The sequence below is a fragment of the Salvelinus alpinus genome, chromosome 15 (genome assembly GCF_045679555.1).
Source record: "Salvelinus alpinus chromosome 15, SLU_Salpinus.1, whole genome shotgun sequence".
NCBI classification, from domain to species: domain Eukaryota; kingdom Metazoa; phylum Chordata; class Actinopteri; order Salmoniformes; family Salmonidae; genus Salvelinus; species Salvelinus alpinus.
The window spans coordinates 1,271,724-1,290,720 of NC_092100.1; the positions used below are offsets into that span (position 1 = coordinate 1,271,724).

Sequence of the window (18,997 nt, forward strand, 5' to 3'; positions counted from 1 at the left end):
CCCACAGTTTGCATTCCTCGTCTATCACTACCTGGCAGTTCTATCTTCCCGAGATTAGAGGGACCTTTCCTGTCGTAAGTTTCTTAAAGTTCCAACGAGTAGTTTAATTGTCCTCCACACACATTTTACTGGTCTCGACCAAACCTTATTGGACTTAAGTTTATCACTTTAATTATTCATTATATATGTTACATAATCTAATAGTTACGTTTATGTAACATGCATTATGAATAATTAGACAATCTAATAAATATGTTTCCGGGTGGAATTATTTAGTCATAAGCTTAAACATATAAATTCCCTTATCAGGACATTTCTCCAAAAAGTACGATCTTTGTCCCCATGTGCAGTTGCAAACCATAGTCTGGCTTTTTTTATGGCGGTTTTGGAGCAGTGGCTGCTTCCTTGCTGAGAGGCCTTTCAGGTTACGTCAATATAGGACTCGTTTTACTGTGGATATAGATACTTTTGCACCTGTTTCCTCCAGCATCTTCACAAGGTTCTTTGCGGTTGTTCTGGGATTGATTTGCACTTTTCGCACCAAAGTACGTTCATCTCTAGGAGACAGAACGCGTCTCCTTCCTGAGCGGTATGACGGCTGCGTGGTCCCATGGTGTTTATACTTGCCTACTAGTGTTTGAACAGAATAACGTGGTACCTTCAGGCATTTGGAAATTGCTCCCAAGGATGAACCAGACTTGTGGAGGTCTACAATTTTTTTTCTGAGATCTTGGCTGATTTCTTTTGATTTTCCCATGATGTCAAGCAAAGAGGCACTGAGTTTGAAGGTAGGCCTTGAAATACATCCACAGGTACACCTCCAATTGACTCAAATGATGTCAATTAGCCTATCAAACTTCTAAAGCCATGATATAATTTTCTGGAATTTTCCAAGCTGTTTAAAGGCACAGTCAACTTAGTGTATGTAAACTTCTGACCCACTGGAATTGTGATACAGTGAAATCATCTGTCTGTAAGCAGTTGTTGGAAACATTACTTGTGTCATGCACAAAGTAGATGTCCTAACCAACTTGCCAAAACTATAGTTTGTTAACAAGACATTTGTGGAGTGGTTGAAACACTAAGGCTGGACTCATTAAAACTAGTTTATTTAAACTTCTGACTTCAACTGTACATATGAGATGGGAGATGCACTATTTACAAACAATTGGTGATTTAAGGTAGTATAGAGTAAAGTTTAAACATATGAGATGAGTAATGCAAGATATGGAGACATCATTAAAGTGGCCCGTGATTCCTATATATATGTCTATAGGCAGCAGCCTCTGATGTGCTGTGGATGGCTGTTTAGCAATCTGATGGCCTTGATAGCTGTTTTTCAGTCTCTCGGTCCCTGCTTTGATGCACCTGTACTGACCTCTCCTTCTGGATGATAGCGGGTGAACAGGCAGTGGCTCGGGTGGTTGTTGTCATTGATATTTTTGGACCTTCCTATGGCATCGGGTGCTGTAGATGTTCAGGAGGGTGGGAAGTTTGCCCCTGGTAATGTGTTGGTCAGACACATTACCCTCTGGAGAGCCTTGCGGTTGCGGGCGGAGCTCAGCGAAGTGGAGGTGTTGTTTCCTACCTTCACCACCTGGGGGCGGCCCAACAGGAAGTCCAGGACCCAGTTGCACAGGGTGTGGTTCAGACCCAGGACCATGAGCTTAATGATGAGCTTGGAGGGTACTATGGCGTTAAAGGCTGAGCTCTAGTCAATGAACAGCGTTCTGACAGAGGTATTCCTCTTGTCCAGATGGGATAGGGCAGAGTGATGGTGTACAGCATTGTCTGTGGACGTATTGGGGCGGTATGCAAACTGTTAGTGGGTCTAGGGTGGCAGGTAAGGTGGAGGTGATATGATCCTTGACTAGTCTCTCAAAGCACTTCATGATGACAGAAGTGAGTGCTACGGGGCGATAGTCATTTAGCTCAGTTACCTTAGCTTTCTTAGGTACAGGAACAATGGTGGCCATCTTGAAGCATGTGGGGACAGCAGACTGGGATAAGGATTGATTGAATATGTCCGTAAACACACCAGCCAGCTGGTCTGCGCATGCTCTGAGGACGCGGCTAGGGATGCCGTCTGGGCCGGCAGTCTTCTGAGAGTTAACACGTTTAAACGTCTTACTCACGTCGGCCACGGAGAAGGAGGCCCACAGTCCTTGGTAGCGGGCCGCGTCAGTGGCACTTATCCTCAAAGCGGGAGAAGGTGTTCAGCCTGCCTGGAAGCAAGACGTCGGGGCTGCTTTTCCTTTTATAATCCGTGATTGTCTGTAGACCCTGCCACATACGCCTCGTCTGGTTATTTGTAATATTTTAGAATTTTTCTTCCACTCTGACAGAGTATTTTGTGTAGATCGTTGACAAAAATGTACAATTAAATCCATTTTAATTCCACCTTGTAACAACAAAATGTGTTAAGTCGAGGTGTGTGACTACTTTCTGAAGGGACTGAATCTAATGCAGATATACGTTATGTAGGCAAACGCCTCTGACAACGACAGTCACTGCATTTTGGTACACCTGAAGTAAATACATTTCCAATGGAATGCTGCGTTTGCCTCGCTGCGTTTGCCTCGTAGCGTTTGCCTCGTAGCGTTTGTCTCGCTGTGTTTGCCTCGCTGCGTTTGCCCTGTAGCGTTTGCCCTGTAGGGTTTGCCCTGTAGCGTTTGCCCTGTAGCGTTTGCCTCGTAGCGTTTGCCTCGTAGCGTTTGCCCTGTAGCGTTTGCCCTGTAGCGTTTGCCCTGTAGCGTTTGCCTCGCTGCGTTTGCCCTGTAGCGTTTGCCTCGCTGCGTTTGCCTCGTAGCGTTTGCCCTGTAGCGTTTGCCCTGTAGCGTTTGTCTCGCTGCGTTTGCCTCGTAGCGTTTGCCCTGTAGCGTTTGCCCTGTAGCGTTTGCCCTGTAGCGTTTGCCCTGTAGCGTTTGTCTCGCTGCGTTTGCCTCGTAGCGTTTGCCTCGTAGCGTTTGCCCTGTAGCGTTTGCCCTGTAGCGTTTGCCCTGTAGCGTTTGCCCTGTAGCGTTTGCCCTGTAGCGTTTGCCCTGTAGCGTTTGCCCTGTAGCGTTTGTCTCGCTGCGTTTGCCCTGTAGCGTTTGCCCTGTAGCGTTTGCCCTGTAGGGTTTGCCCTGTAGCGTTTGCCCTGTAGGGTTTGCCCTGTAGGGTTTGCCCTGTAGGGTTTGCCCTGTAGGGTTTGCCCTGTAGCGTTTGCCCTGTAGCGTTTGCCCTGTAGCGTTTGCCCTGTAGCGTTTGCCCTGTAGCGTTTGCCCTGTAGCGTTTGCCCTGTAGGGTTTGCCCTGTAGCGTTTGCCCTGTAGGGTTTGCCCTGTAGGGTTTGCCCTGTAGCGTTTGCCTCGCTGAGGCAGTTGCAGTGTGTTCTGTGTGGTGCCTACGTTGCATAAATCCAACCTATGCATCAAACTGTAGACTTGACAGAAATAGAATTAGAAGGTGAATGTTGAACTTCTGTTGCACATATCCATTATGTTGGGTTACATAATGAAGAAAGTTTAACTGCAGAATTTTACATTGATGCAAGATCGCTGTGGATCTGATCGAGGCGTAATGCTCCTCTGAATGTTTCTAAGTAGACGCTAGTACAAAGGCCCCATTCTGCTAGCTATTCTGGCTCTTAGCTCTGTCATGTCTTCCACCCCTGTCTCCTCTCCTCCCTGTAGGATACGTCAGGATGAAACGGCTCAGGTCTTAGCTCTGTCATGTCTTCCACCTCTGTCTCCTCTCCTTCCTGTAGGATCCGTCAGGATGAAACGGCTCAGGTCTTCAAGCAGCAGTGACAGCTCTGACAACGAGAGTGAGTTCCAACTGTCTTTACATGATGAAACGACATTCATTGAGAATAACATGCTGTCTGTAAACAGAAAGGCTTTAAATGTTGTTTTTCATCATTAACCGGTTTTCCCCCCTCTACCTCTCTCTAACCCCCCTCCCTCTACCTCTCTCTAACCCCCCTCCCTCTACCTCTAACCCTTCTGCCCCCCCTCTACCTCTCTCTACCCCCCCTCCCTCTACCTCTCTCTACCCCCCCCCCCCTCTACCTCTAACCCTTCTGCCCCCCCCCTACCTCTCTCTAACCCCCCCCCCTACCTCTCTCTACCCCCCCCTCCCTCTACCTCTAACCCTTCTGCCCCCCCTCTACCTCTCTCTACCCCCTCTACCTCTCTCTACCCCCCCCCCTCTACCTCTAACCCTTCTGCCCCCCCCTACCTCTCTCTACCCCCCCCCTACCTCTCTCTCACCCCCCCCCCTACCTCTCTCTAACCCCCCTCCCCCTACCTCTCTCTAACCCCCCTCCCTCTACCTCTCTCTACCCCCCCTCCCCCTCCCTCTACCTCTAACCCCCCCCCCTCTACCTCTCTCTAACCCCCCTCCCTCTACCTCTCTCTACCCCCCACCCCCTCTACCTCTCTACCCCCCCTCCCTCTACCTCTACCCCCCCTCCCCCTCCCTCTACCCCCCCTCCCCCTCCCTCTACCTCTAACCCCCCCCCCTCTACCTCTCTCTAACCCCCCTCCCTCTACCTCTCTCTACCCCCCCTCCCTCTACCTCTAACCCCCCCCCCCTCTACCTCTCTCTAACCCCCCCCCCTACCTCTCTCTCTACCCCCCCTCCCTCTACCTCTCTCTAACCCCCCCTCCCTACCTCTCTCTAACCCCCCCCCCTACCGCTCTCTAACCCTTCTACCCCCCCCTACCTCTCTCTAACCCCCCCCCCCTACCTCTCTCTAACCCCCCTCCCCCTACCTCTCTCTACCCCCCCCCCCTACCTCTCTCTACCCCCCCCCCTACCTCTCTCTACCCCCCCCTCCCTCTACCTCTCTCTACCCCCCCTCCCTCTACCTCTCTCTAACCCCCCCCCTACCTCTCTCTAACCCCCCTCCCTCTACCTTGTACTCCTCAGGTCCTTCCACCTCCTTCTGCTCGTCTAACAAGTATGGAAGTAAACCTGGAACCCCTGCCTCCGTGCCCAAGAAACCAGCAGAGGTACGCTGACGTTCCTGTCCTGCACTCCTCACCTCACTGAGTGTTCTTTACACACACACACACACACACACACACCTCACCTCACCGAGTGTTCTTTACACACACACACACACACACACACACCTCACCTCACCGAGTGTTCTTTACACACACACACACACACAAACCTCACCTCACTGACTGTTCTTTACACACACACACACACACACACACACCTCACCTCACCGAGTGTTCTTTACACACACACACACACACACACACACACCTCACTGAGTGTTCTTTACACACACACACACACACACACGTCAGCTTCCTGAGTGCTCCGGTCAAAAGTAGTGGACTATGTAGGGAATAGGTTATCATTTGGGACACAATGTAATAAGTCTGTCTCCTCTCTCTCTAGGTGTTCAGGAAAGACCTGATCAGCGCCATGAAGCTGCCAGACTCTCACCATGTCTCCCCTGAAGACTATTACCTGCTGGGGGACACCTGGAGACAGGAGTGGGAGAAGGGGGTGCAGGTGCCGGCCTTCCCCGAAACCATTCCACATGCCTCCATCAGGTAGTCGCACCTCTTCTCGTCTCTGTAGCTCAGGAACTGATTTCTCTGAGTAATAGACACCGCTAGCCATCTCTTATTGCGTGTGTCTGTAGGAACGTAGCGGAGAAGCCCAAGGAGGCGTTGTTCACCCTACAGAAGAGGTATATCCAGTGCTGGACCTCTACGGAGACGGGATACGTTAACATCAAGGAGCTGGCTGAGGCCATGTGCTCTTATGACCTGGATAACATGGACCTCTACTGGCTGCAGGCACTCAACGCTGAGCTGGGACACATGGGTAAGGACTCAACGCTGAGCTGGGACACATGGGTAAGGACTCAACGCTGAGCTGGGACACATGGGTAAGGACTCAACGCTGAGCTGGGACACATGGGTAAGGACTCAACGCTGAGCTGGGACACATGGGTAAGGACTCAACGCTGAGCTGGGACACATGGGTAATGGTGTGTGGGGGGAGAGGAACATTAGCTAAGACACATGGGTAATGGTGTGTGGGGGAGAGGAACATTAGCTAAGACACATGGGTAATGGTGTGTGGGGGGAGAGGAACATTAGCTAAGACACATGGGTAATGGTGTGTGGGGGAGAGGAACATTAGCTAAGACACATGGGTAATGGTGTGTGGGGGGAGAGGAACATTAGCTAGGACACATGGGTAATGGTGTGGGGGAGAGGAACATTAGCTAAGACACATGGGTAATGGTGTGTGGGGGAGAGGAACATTAGCTAAGACACATGGGTAATGGTGTGTGGGGGAGAGGAACATTAGCTAAGACACATGGGTAATGGTGTGTGGGGGAGAGGGACATTAGCTAAGACACATGGGTAATGGTGTGTGGGGGAGAGGAACATTAGCTAAGACACATGGGTAATGGTGTGTGGGGGAGAGGAACATTAGCTAAGACACATGGGTAATGGTGTGTGGGGGAGAGGAACATTAGCTAGGACACATGGGTAATGGTGTGGGGGAGAGGAACATTAGCTAAGACACATGGGTAATGGTGTGTGGGGGAGAGGGACATTAGCTAAGACACATGGGTAATGGTGTGGGGGAGAGGAACATTAGCCAAGACACATGGGTAATGGTGTGTGGGGGGAGAGGAACATTAGCTAAGACACATGGGTAATGGTGTGTGGGGGGAGAGGAACATTAGCTAAGACACATGGGTAATGGTGTGTGGGGGGAGAGGAACATTAGCTAAGACACATGGGTAATGGTGTGTGGGGGGAGAGGAACATTAGCTAAGACACATGGGTAATGGTGTGTGGGGGGAGAGGAACATTAGCTAAGACACATGGGTAATGGTGTGTGGGGGGAGAGGAACATTAGCTAAGACACATGGGTAATGGTGTGTGGGGGAGAGGAACATTAGCTAAGACACATGGGTAATGGTGTGTGGGGGAGAGGAACATTAGCTAGGACACATGGGTAATGGTGTGTGGGGGGAGGAGGAACATTAGCTAGGACACATGGGTAATGGTGTGTGGGGGAGAGGAACATTCGCTAGGACACATGGGTAATGGTGTGGGGGAGAGGAACATTAGCTAAGACACATGGGTAATGGTGTGTGGGGGGGAGAGGAACATTAGCTAAGACACATGGGTAATGTTGTGTGGGGGGAGAGGAACATTAGCTAAGACACATGGGTAATGGTGTGTGGGGGTGAGGAACATTAGCTAGGACACATGGGTAATGGTGTGTGGGGGGAGGAGGAACATTAGCTAGGACACATGGGTAATGGTGTGTGGGGGAGAGGAACATTAGCTAGGACACATGGGTAATGGTGTGGGGGAGAGGGACATTAGCTAAGACACATGGGTAATGGTGTGGGGGAGAGGAACATTAGCTAAGACACATGGGTAATGGTGTGGGGGAGAGGAACATTAGCTAAGACACATGGGTAATGGTGTGGGGGAGAGGAACATTAGCTAAGACACATGGGTAATGGTGTGTGGGGGAGAGGAACATTAGCTAGGACACATGGGTAATGGTGTGGGGGAGAGGAACATTAGCTAAGACACATGGGTAATGGTGTGTGGGGGGAGAGGAACATTAGCTAAGACACATGGGTAATGGTGTGTGGGGGTGAGGAACATTAGCTAGGACGTGTGTGGGGGGGGGGAGGAACATTAGCTAGGACACATGGGTAATGGTGTGGGGGTGAGGAACATTAGCTAGGACACATGGGTAATGGTGTGTGGGGGGAGAGGAACATTAGCTAGGACGTGTGTGGGGGGGGGGAGGAACATTAGCTAGGACGTGTGTGGGGGGGGGGGGAGAGGAACATTAGCTAGGACGTGTGTGTGTGGGGGAGAGGAACATTAGCTAGGACGTGTGTGTGGGGGGGGGGGGAGAGGAACATTAGCTAGGACGTGTGGGGGGGGGAACATTAGCTAGGACGTGTGTGGGTGGGAGGAACATTAGCTAGGACGTGTGTGTGGGGGACATTGTTTTAACCTGTTAATCTAAAGCCTCTCCTAGTTCTCCTCAAATCTTTACATTTCCTCACTTCTCTCTGATGTGTTGCCAAGGAAGCAGGAGGCGACCAAGGATAGACTTTACACTATAATGACAAAGCAAAAGCAGGTCTTCTTGGGTATGACTACAAGCTTGGTATACCTGTATTTGGAGAGTTTCTCCCGTTCTTCTCTGCAGATCCTCTCAAGTTCTGTCAGGTTGGATGGGGAGCGTCACTACACAGCTATTTTCAGGTCTCCAGAGATGTTAGATCGGGTTCAAGTCCGGGCTCTGGCTGGGCTACTCAAGGACATACAGAGACTTGCCCCGAAGCCACTCCTGCGTTGTCTTGGCTGTGTGCTTAGGGTCGTTGTCCTGTTGGAAGGTGAACCTTAGTCTCCCAGGCTGAGGTCCTGAGCAGGTTTTCTTCAAAGATCTCTCTGTACTTTGTTCTGTTCGTCTGTTCCTGACTAGTCTCCAAGTCCCTGCCGCTGAAAAACATCCCCACAGCATGATGTTGCCATCAGGCTTCACTGTAGGGATGGTGCCATGTTTGCTCCAGACGAGACGCTTGGCTTTTAGGCCGGAGAGTTCAATCTGGTTTAATCAGACCAGAGAATCTTGTTTCTCATGGTCTGAGAGTCTTTAGGTGCCTTTTGACAAACTCCAAGCGATCTGTCGTGTGCCTGTTTACTGAGGAGTGTCTTCCATCTGGCCACTCTACCATGAAGGCCTGATTGGTGGAGTGCTGCAGAGATGGTTGTCCTTCTGGAAGGTTCTCCCATCTCCACAGAGGAGCTCTGTCAGAGTGACCATCGGGTTCTTGGTCAGTGAGCAAGGCCCTATTCCGATTGCTCAGTTTGGCCGTCTCGGAGCTCTACGGACAACTCCTTTGACCTCATGGATTTTGGCTCTGACACTGTGGGACATTTTATATAGACAGGTGTGTGCCTTTCCAAATGTTGTATTTTTATTTTACCTTTATTTAACTAGGCAAGTCAGTTAAGAACAAATTATTTTTTACAATGACGCACTACCAAAAGGCCTCTTGGATTTCAAATAAATTAAATAAAAATACGTGACAAAACACACATCACGACAAGCGACAACACTACATGAAGAGAGACCTAAGACAACAACATGGTAGCAGCACAAAGGTAAAAACATTGGGCACAGACAACAGCGCAAAGGGCAAGAAGGTAGAGACATTAATACATCACGCAAAGCAGCCACAACTGTTGTGTCCGTCTTTGAATGAAGAGATGGAGATAAAACTGTCCAGTTTGAGTGTTTGCTGCAGCTCGTTCCAGTTGTTAGCTGCAGCGAACTGAAAAGACGAGCGACCCAGGGATGTGTTTGCTTTGGGGACCAGTTTACAGAGGCGTATAGAGTGCAGTGATGTGTCCTATAAAGAGCATTGGTGGCAAATCTGATGGTCGAATGGTAAAGAACATCTAGCTACTCGAGAGCACCCTTACCTGCTGATCTATAAATTACGTCTACGTAATCTAGCATGGGTAGGATGGTCATCTGAATCAGGGTTAGTTTGGCAGCTGGGGTGAAAGAGGAGCGATTACGATAGAGGAAACCAAGTCTAGATTTAACTTTAGCCTGCAGCTTTGACATGTGCTGAGAGAAGGACAGTGTACCATCTAGCCATACTCTCAAGTACTTGTATGAGGTGACTACCTCAAGCTCTAAACCCTCAGAGACAGTAATCACACCGGTGGGGAGAGGGGCATTCTTCTTACCAAACCACATGTCCTTTGTTTTAGAGGTGTTCAGAACAAGGTTAAGGGTAGAGAAAGCTTGTTGGTCACTAAGAAAGCTTTGTTGTAGAGCATTTAACACAAAATCCGGGGAGGGACCAGCTGTATCACAAGACTGTATCATCTGTATATAAATGGATGAGAGAGCTTCCTACTGCCTGAGCTATGTTGTTGATGTAAATTGAGAAGAGCGAGGGGCCGAGGATCGAGCCTTGGGGTACTCCCTTGGTGACAGGGAGTGGCTGAGACAGCAGATGTTCTGACTTTATACACTACACTCTTTGAGAGAGGTAGTTAGCAAACCAGGCCAAAGACCCCTCAGAGACACCAATACTCCTTAGCCGGCCCACAAGAATGGAATGGTCTACCATAGCAAAAGCTTTGGCCAAGTCAATAAAAATAGCAGGACAACATTGCTTAGAATCAAGGGCAATGGTGACATCATTGAGGACCTTTAAGGTTGCAGTGACACATCAATAACCTGAGCGGGAACCAGATACATACCAGAGAGAATACTATAGACATCCAGAAAACCAGCCGGTTGATTATTGACAAGTTTTTCCAACACTTTTGATAAACAGGGCAAGATGATATAAATAGGCCTATAACAGTTAGGATCAGCTTGATCTCCCCCTTTAAATAAAGGACGAACTGTGGCTGCCTTCCAAGCAATGGGAACCTCCCCAGAAAGGAGAGACAGGTTAAAAAGGTTGGAGAAAGGCTTGGCGATGAACCTTAAAGAAGGTGGGAGACTAGGAAATGTTGGACGGGCAAGGAGGCATGGCTGAGTCAAATAGGAAATCCTGACTTAATGAAGTGGTGATTAAAGAGCTCAGTCATGTGCTTCTTGTCAGTAACAACCACATCATCATTAAGGGACTTGGGCAGCTGTGAGGAGGAGGGTTTATTCTCCAGGTTTTTAATTAACCGTTTTCCAGAACTTCTTGGGGTTAGACCCACAGAGAGAGAACTGCTCCTTAAAGTAACTTCCTTTGGCCTTCCAGATAGCCTGAGTGCACCTATTTCTCATTTGCCTGAACGAGAGCCAGTCAGCCTGAGTATGCAATTCTTGAGGTGGAGTAACTCTGCAAGATCACGGTCGAACCAGGGGCTGAACCGGTTTATAATTCTCATTTTCTTTGAGGGCGTGTTTGTTCACAAAACCACTGAAAATATCAAAAAAGAAGGTCCAAGCGTCTTCAACAGAGGGGATCACGCTGATTCTATACCATTTTACACAGACCAGTTCATGAAGGAAGGCTTTCTCGTTAGTTTTTTAGCAAGCATCTATGACAAATCAGGACAGGTCATTTCACTGAGCAGCCATTACAAACACAGGCTGTAACACAGTGATCACTAAGGTCATTACAGAAAACACCAGACTGATACCTATCAGGATTATTTGTAAGGATAACGTTGAGGAGAGTAGCCTTTTCTGGGTGTTTGGAGTCATACCTTGTGGGATTGGTGATAATCTGAGAAAGAGTTAGGGAGTCCCATTGCTTTAGGACCTGGTCAGGTGGTTTAAGCATGTCCCAGTTTTTAGGTCACCAATCATGTCCATTTAATTGCATTTACCACAGGTGGACACCAAGTTGTAGAAACATCTCAAGGATGATCAATGGAAACAGGATGCACCTGAGCTCTGTTTTGAGTCTCATCAAATGGTCTGAATACTTATGTAAATAAGTCATTTGTTTTTTTATTTTTAATACATTTGTAAAACTTTCTAATAATCTGTTTTGGCTTTGTGATTATGGGCTATTGTGATGTCATTATGGGCTATTGTGATGTCATTATGGGCTATTGTGTGTAGATTGACTGAAAACAGTTAATACATTTAGAATAAGGCCTGTCTATATAAGGCTGTAATGTAACAAAATGTGGAAAAAGTCAAGTGGTCTGAATACTTTCCGAATGCACTGTATGGCCTTAGAGAAAAGAGGGAGGTTTGGAGCTCTAGCAACAGTGATCTGACTGGGTGTATTCCCAAGGGAGGGACCTGTAGAGGAGCTGTGTTTTGATTGGTGTATTATTCTGTCTCCCAGGGGGGGGGCCTGTAGAGGAGCTGTGTTTTGATTGGTGTATTATTCTGTCTCCCAGGGGAGGGGCCTGTAGACGAGTTGACGCTGGAGCGCACCATGGAGGCATTGGAGCGTCAGTGCCATGACAACATGAACCACGCCATCGGCACGGTAGAAGGGCTGGGCATCGAGTACGACGAGGACGTCATCTGTGACGTGTGTCGCTCCCCCGACAGCGAGGAGGGCAACGACATGGTCTTCTGTGACAAATGTAACATCTGTGTTCACCAGGTAGGAACCTACAAGCACTGATTTTGTCGCATAGCGGCTATTTTGAAGAAGGCTTTACGTGCAATGAGAGCAATGTGGTTGTTTTAGATACGTTAGTTAAATGCACTGGTTATAAAGCGCTCTTGATACGTGCTAATTAAATGGAAATACTTTTTTCCACACGTACCCAGTTCTCTGGCTTTAGAATGATGACAATCTCTCATCCCTCAGTTGAACCCTTCTATCTAACCCACTGTTAACCCACTGTTAACCCACTGTTAACCCACTGTGTTAACCCACTGTGTTAACCCACTGTGTTAACCCACTGTGTTAACCCACTGTCAATTCAAGGGCTTTATTGGCATGGGAAACTTATGTTTACATTGCCACAGCAAGTGAAATAGATAATAAACTATAAAAAAATTAACAGTAGACATTACACTCACACAAGATCCAAAATAAGAGACATTATAAATGTCATATTTGTATATACAGTGTTGTAACGATGTGCAAATAGTTAAAGTACAAAAGGAAACATAAATATGGGTTGTATTTACAATGGTGTTTGTTCTTCACTGGTTGACCTTTTCTTGTGGCAACAGGTCACACATCTTGCTGCTGTGATGTCACACTGTGGTATTTCACCCAGTAGATATGGGAGTTTATCAAATTCGGTTTGTTTTCAAATTCTTTGTGGGTCTGTGTAATCAGAGGGAAATATGTGTCTCTATGGTCATACATGTGGCAGGAGGTTAGGAAGTGTGCTCAGTTTCCACCTCATCTTGTGGGCAGTGGGCACATTGGCAGATCTGGCTCTCAAGAGAAGACAGGCTATGGTGACCTTTCTTAATAGCAAGGCTATGCTCACTGAGTCTGTACATAGTCAAAGCTTTCCTTAAGTTTGGGTCATTCAGTGGTCAGGTATTCTGCCACTGTACTCTCTGTTTAGGGCCAAATAGCATTCTGGTTTGCTCTGTTTTTTTGTTGATTATTTCCAATATGTCAAGTAATTATCTTTTGTTTTCTCATGATTTGATTGGGTCTAATTGTGTTTCTGTCCTGGGGGTCTGTTTGTGTTCAGAGCCCCAGGACCAGCTTGCTTAGGGGACTCTTCTCCAGGTTCATCTCTCTGTTGGTGTTGGCTTTATGGAAGGGTTGGGAGTCGCTTCCTTTTTAGGTGGTTGTAGAATTTAACAGCTCTAGCGGGTATCGGCCTAATTCTGCTCTGCATGCATTATTTTGTGTTTTACGTTGTACACAGAGGATATTTTTGCAGAATCTCAATTTTGGTTGGTGAGCGGACCCCAGACTTCACAAACATAAAGGCAATGGGTTCTATAACTGATTCAAGTATTTTTTTAGCCAGATCCTAATTGGTATGTCGAAATTTTGTTCCTTTTTATGGCATAGTAGGCCCTTCTTGCCTTGTCTCTCAGATCGTTCACAGCTTTGTGGAAGTTACCTGTGGGCGCTGATGTTTAGGCCGAGGTAGGTATTATTTTTTTGTGTGCTCTAGGGCAACGGTGACGAGATGGAATTTGTATTTGTTGTCTTGGCAGCTACCCTTTTTTGGAACACCATTATTTGTGTCTTACTAGGATTTACTGTCAGGTCCCAGGTCTGACAGAATCTGTGCAGAAGATCTAGGTGCTGCTGTAGGCCCTCCTTGGTTGGGGACAGAAGCACCAGATCATCAGCAAACAGTAGACATTTGACTTCAGATTCTAGTAGGGTGAGGCCGGGGGCTGCAGGTCGGGTGAGGCCGGGGGCTGCAGGTCGGGTGAGGCCGGGGGCTGCAGGTCGGGTGAGGCCGGGGGCTGCAGGTCGGGTGAGGCCGGGGGCTGCAGGTCGGGTCGGGTGAGGCCGGGGGCTGCAGTTAGAGTCGGGTGAGGCCGGGGGCTGCAGGTCGGGTGAGGCCGGGGGCTGCAGGTCGGGTCGGGTGAGGCCGGGGGCTGCAGGTCGGGTCGGGTGAGGCCGGGGGCTGCAGGTCGGGTGAGGCCGGGGGCTGCGGGTCGGGTGAGGCCGGGGGCTGCGGGTCGGGTGAGGCCGGGGGCTGCGGGTCGGGTCGGGTGAGGCCGGGGGCTGCGGGTCGGGTGAGGCCGGGGGCTGCGGGTCGGGTGGGGCAGGGGGCTGCGGGTCGGGTGAGGCCGGGGGCTGCGGGCCGGGTGAGGCCGGGGGCTGCGGGTCGGGTGAGGCCGGGGGCTGCGGGTCGGGTCGGGTGAGGCCGGGGGCTGCGGGTCGGGTCGGGTGAGGCCGGGGGCTGCGGGTCGGGTGAGGCCGGGGGCTGCGGGTCGGGTCGGGTGAGGCCGGGGGCTGCAGTTAGAGTCGGGTGAGGCCGGGGGCTGCAGGTCGGGTGCCCTCGCCAAAATCGTTGATATATGTTGAAGAGGGTGGGGCTTGAGCTGCATCTGTCTCACCCCACAGCCCTGTGGAAAGAAATTTGAGTTTTCCCAATTTTAACCGCACACTTGTTTGTACATAGATTTTATAATGTCGTAAGTTTTTCCCCACAACACCACTTTTCATCAATTTGTTTAGCAGACCCTCAGGCCAAATTGAGTCAAAAGCTTTTTTGAGATCAGCAATGCATGAGAAGACTTTGCCTTTGTTTTGGTTTGTTTCTTTGATTTGACATTTGCTCAGTACATTGTTTTCACTGAGGACATGAACTAGTCTGCTGTTAATGATAATGCAGAGGATTTTCCCAAGGTTCCTGTTGACGCATATCCCACGGTAGTTATTGGGGTCAAATTTGTCTCCACTTTTGTGGATTGGGGTGATCAGTCCTTGGTTCCAAATATTGGGGACGATGCCAGAGCTGAGGATGATGTTAAAGAGTTTTAGTATTTAAGCCAATTGGAATTTGTGGTCTGTATATTTGATCATTTCATTAAGGATACCATCAACACCACAGGCCTTTAATAGTTGATTCTTCTAAGATTTGTATTTGATCATGTCTATGTTTTTGCTGTTTGTTCTTTGTTATAGGGCCAAAAAAATTGGAGAAGTGTTTTTTCCTTATGTCGTGTCTTTGGCAGTGCCGGATTAAATGATATGACATGCTATTCTATAAAATCCTTTCTCTAATTAATACTTCCTGATTGAGCTAATCATGTTTAAAAATATATATATACAGTATATCACAAAAGTGAGTACACCCCTCACATTTTTGTAAATATTTGAGTATATCTTTTCATGTGACAACACTGAAGAAATGACACTTTGCTACAATGTAAAGTAGTGCGTGTACAGCTTGTATAACAGTGTAAATTCGCTGTCCCCTCAAAATAACTCAACACACAGCCATTAATGTCTAAACCGCTGGCAACAAAAGTGAGTACACCCCTAAGTGAAAATTTCCAAATTGGGCCCTAAGTGTCAATATTTTGTGTGGCCGCCATCATTTTCCAGCACTGCCTTAACCCTCTTGGGCATGGAGTTCACCAGAGCTTCACAGGTTTCCACTGGAGTCCTCTTCCACTCCTCCATGACGACATCACGGAGCTGGTGGATGTTAGAGACCTTGCACTCCTCCACCTTCCGTTTGAGGATGCCCCACAGATGCTTGGCCAGTCCATCACCTTTACCCTCAGCTTCCTTAGCAAGGCAGTGGTCGTCTTGGAGGTGTGTTTGGGGTCGTTATCATGTTGGAATACTGCCCTGTGGCCCAGTCTCCGGAGGGAGGGGATCATGCTCTGCTTCAGTATGTCACAGTACATGTTGGCATTCATGGTTCCCTCAATGAACTGTAGCTCCCCAGTGCCGGCAGCACTCATGCAGCCCCAGACCATGACACTCCCACCACCATGCTTGACTGTAGGCAAGACACACTTGTCTTTGTACTCCTCACCTGGTTGCCGCCACACACGCTTGACACCATCTGAACCAAATACGTTTATCTTGGTCTCATCAGACCACAGGACATGGTTCCAGTAATCATTTTACATTTACATTTAAGTCATTTAGCAGACGCTCTTATCCAGAGCGACTTACAAATTGGTGCATTCACCTTATGACATCCAGTGGAACAGCCACTTTACAATAGTGCATCTAAATCTTTTAAGGGGGGGGGGGGTTAGAAGGATTACTTTATCCTATCCTAGGTATTCCTTAAAGAGGTGGGGTTTCAGGTGTCTCCGGAAGGTGGTGATTGACTCCGCTGTCCTGGCGTCGTGAGGGAGTTTGTTCCACCATTGGGGGGCCAGAGCAGCGAACAGTTTTGACTGGGCTGAGCGGGAACTGTACTTCCTCAGTGGTAGGGAGGCGAGCAGGCCAGAGGTGGATGAACGCAGTGCCCTTGTTTGGGTGTAGGGCCTGATCAGAGCCTGGAGGTACTGAGGTGCCGTTCCCCTCACAGCTCCGTAGGCAAGCACCATGGTCTTGTAGCGGATGCGAGCTTCAACTGGAAGCCAGTGGAGAGAGCGGAGGAGCGGGGTGACGTGAGAGAACTTGGGAAGGTTGAACACCAGACGGGCTGCGGCGTTCTGGATGAGTTGTAGGGGTTTAATGGCACAGGCAGGGAGCCCAGCCAACAGCGAGTTGCAGTAATCCAGACGGGAGATGACAAGTGCCTGGATTAGGACCTGCGCCGCTTCCTGTGTGAGGCAGGGTCGTACTCTGCGGATGTTGTAGAGCATGAACCTACAGGAACGGGCCACCGCCTTGATGTTAGTTGAGAACGACAGGGTGTTGTCCAGGATCACGCCAAGGTTCTTAGCGCTCTGGGAGGAGGACACAATGGAGTTGTCAACCGTGATGGCGAGATCATGGAACGGGCAGTCCTTCCCCGGGAGGAAGAGCAGCTCCGTCTTGCCGAGGTTCAGCTTGAGGTGGTGATCCGTCATCCACACTGATATGTCTGCCAGACATGCAGAGATGCGATTCGCCACCTGGTCATCAGAAGGGGGAAAGGAGAAGATTAGTTGTGTGTCATCTGCATAGCAATGATAGGAGAGACCATGTGAGGTTATGACAGAGCCAAGTGACTTGGTGTATAGCGAGAATAGGAGAGGGCCTAGAACAGAGCCCTGGGGGACACCAGTGGTGAGAGCACGTGGTGAGGAGACAGATTCTCTCCACGCCACCTGGTAGGAGCGACCTGTCAGGTAGGACGCAATCCAAGCGTGGGCCGCGCCGGAGATGCCCAACTCGGAGAGGGTGGAGAGGAGGATCTGATGGTTCACAGTATCGAAGGCAGCCGATAGGTCTAGAAGGATGAGAGCAGAGGAGAGAGAGTTAGCTTTAGCAGTGCGGAGCGCCTCCGTGATACAGAGAAGAGCAGTCTCAGTTGAATGACTAGTCTTGAAACCTGACTGATTTGGATCAAGAAGGTCATTCTGAGAGAGATAGCGGGAGAGCTGGCCAAGGACGGCACGTTCAAGAGTTTTGGAGAGAAAAGAAAGAAGGGATACTGGTCTGTAGTTGTTGACATCGGAGGGATCGAGTGTAGGTTTTTTCAGAAGGGGTGCAACTCTCGCTCTCTTGAAGACGGAAGGGACGTAGCCAGCGGTCAGGGATGAGTTGATGAGCGAGGTGAGGTAAGGGAGAAGGTCTCCGGAAATGGTCTGGAGAAGAGAGGAGGGGATAGGGTCAAGCGGGCAGGTTGTTGGGCGGCCGGCCGTCACAAGACGCGAGATTTCATCTGGAGAGAGAGGGGAGAAAGAGGTCAAAGCACAGGGTAGGGCAGTGTGAGCAGAACCAGCGGTGTCGTTTGACTTAGCAAACGAGGATCGGATGTCGTCGACCTTCTTTTCAAAATGGTTGACGAAGTCATCTGCAGAGAGGGAGGAGGGGGAGGAGGATTCAGGAGGGAGGAGAAGGTGGCAAAGAGCTTCCTAGGGTTAGAGGCAGATGCTTGGAATTTAGAGTGGTAGAAAGTGGCTTTAGCAGCAGAGACAGAAGAGGAAAATGTAGAGAGGAGGGAGTGAAAGGATGCCAGGTCCGCAGGGAGGCGAGTTTTCCTCCATTTCCGCTCGGCTGCCCGGAGCCCTGTTCTGTGAGCTCGCAATGAGTCGTCGAGCCACGGAGCGGGAGGGGAGGGCCGAGCCGGCCTGGAGGATAGGGGACAGAGAGAGTCAAAGGATGCAGAAAGGGAGGAGAGGAGGGTTGAGGAGGCAGAATCAGGAGATAGGTTGGAGAAGGTTTGAGCAGAGGGAAGAGATGATAGGATGGAAGAGGAGAGAGTAGCGGGGGAGAGAGAGCGAAGGTTGGGACGGCGCGATACCATCCGAGTAGGGGCAGTGTGGGAAGTGTTGGATGAGAGCGAGAGGGAAAAGGATACAAGGTAGTGGTCGGAGACTTGGAGGGGAGTTGCAATGAGGTTAGTGGAAGAACAGCATCTAGTAAAGATGAGGTCAAGCGTATTGCCTGCCTTGTGAGTAGGGGGGGAGGTGAGAGGGTGAGGTCAAAAGAGGAGAGGAGTGGAAAGAAGGAGGCAGAGAGGAATGAGTCAAAGGTAGACGTGGGGAGGTTAAAGTCGCCCAGAACTGTGAGAGGTGAGCCGTCCTCAGGAAAGGAGCTTATCAAGGCATCAAGCTCATTGATGAACTCTCCGAAGGAACCTGGAGGGCGATAAATGATAAGGATGTTAAGCTTGAAAGGGCTGGTAACTGTGACAGCATGGAATTCAAAGGAGGCGATAGACAGATGGGTAAGGGGAGAAAGAGAGAATGACCACTTGGGAGAGATGAGGATCCCGGTGCCACCACCCCGCTGACCAGCTGCTCTCGGGGTGTGCGAGAACACGTGGGCGGACGAAGAGAGAGCAGTAGGAGTAGCAGTGTTATCTGTGGTGATCCATGTTTCCGTCAGTGCCAAGAAGTCGAGGGACTGGAGGGAGGCATAGGCTGAGATGAACTCTGCCTTGTTGGCCGCAGATCGGCAGTTCCAGAGGCTACCGGAGACCTGGAACTCCACGTGG

The 18,997-nt window shown here is 49.6% G+C and overlaps 1 protein-coding gene across 5 annotated transcripts in view; it reads left to right on the top strand.

Moving 5' to 3' along the window:
- LOC139539364 (protein Jade-3-like) overlaps positions 1–18,997 on the top strand; it is a 48,202-nt gene that overhangs the window by 15,282 nt on the left and 13,923 nt on the right. For 2 of the 5 annotated variants that reach the window (XM_071342175.1, XM_071342177.1), the window contains exons 2-6: positions 3,748–3,807; positions 4,914–4,996; positions 5,400–5,557; positions 5,650–5,834; positions 11,888–12,099. In XM_071342175.1, the coding sequence (XP_071198276.1) occupies positions 3,759–3,807; positions 4,914–4,996; positions 5,400–5,557; positions 5,650–5,834; positions 11,888–12,099 (687 nt within the window). In that variant the 5' untranslated portion in view covers positions 3,748–3,758. Of the gene's footprint in view, positions 1–3,673; positions 3,808–4,913; positions 4,997–5,399; positions 5,558–5,649; positions 5,835–5,962; positions 6,001–11,887; positions 12,100–18,997 lie in introns of those variants that run through there. The other 3 variants (XM_071342176.1, XM_071342179.1, XM_071342178.1) reach the window with 3 other exon arrangements.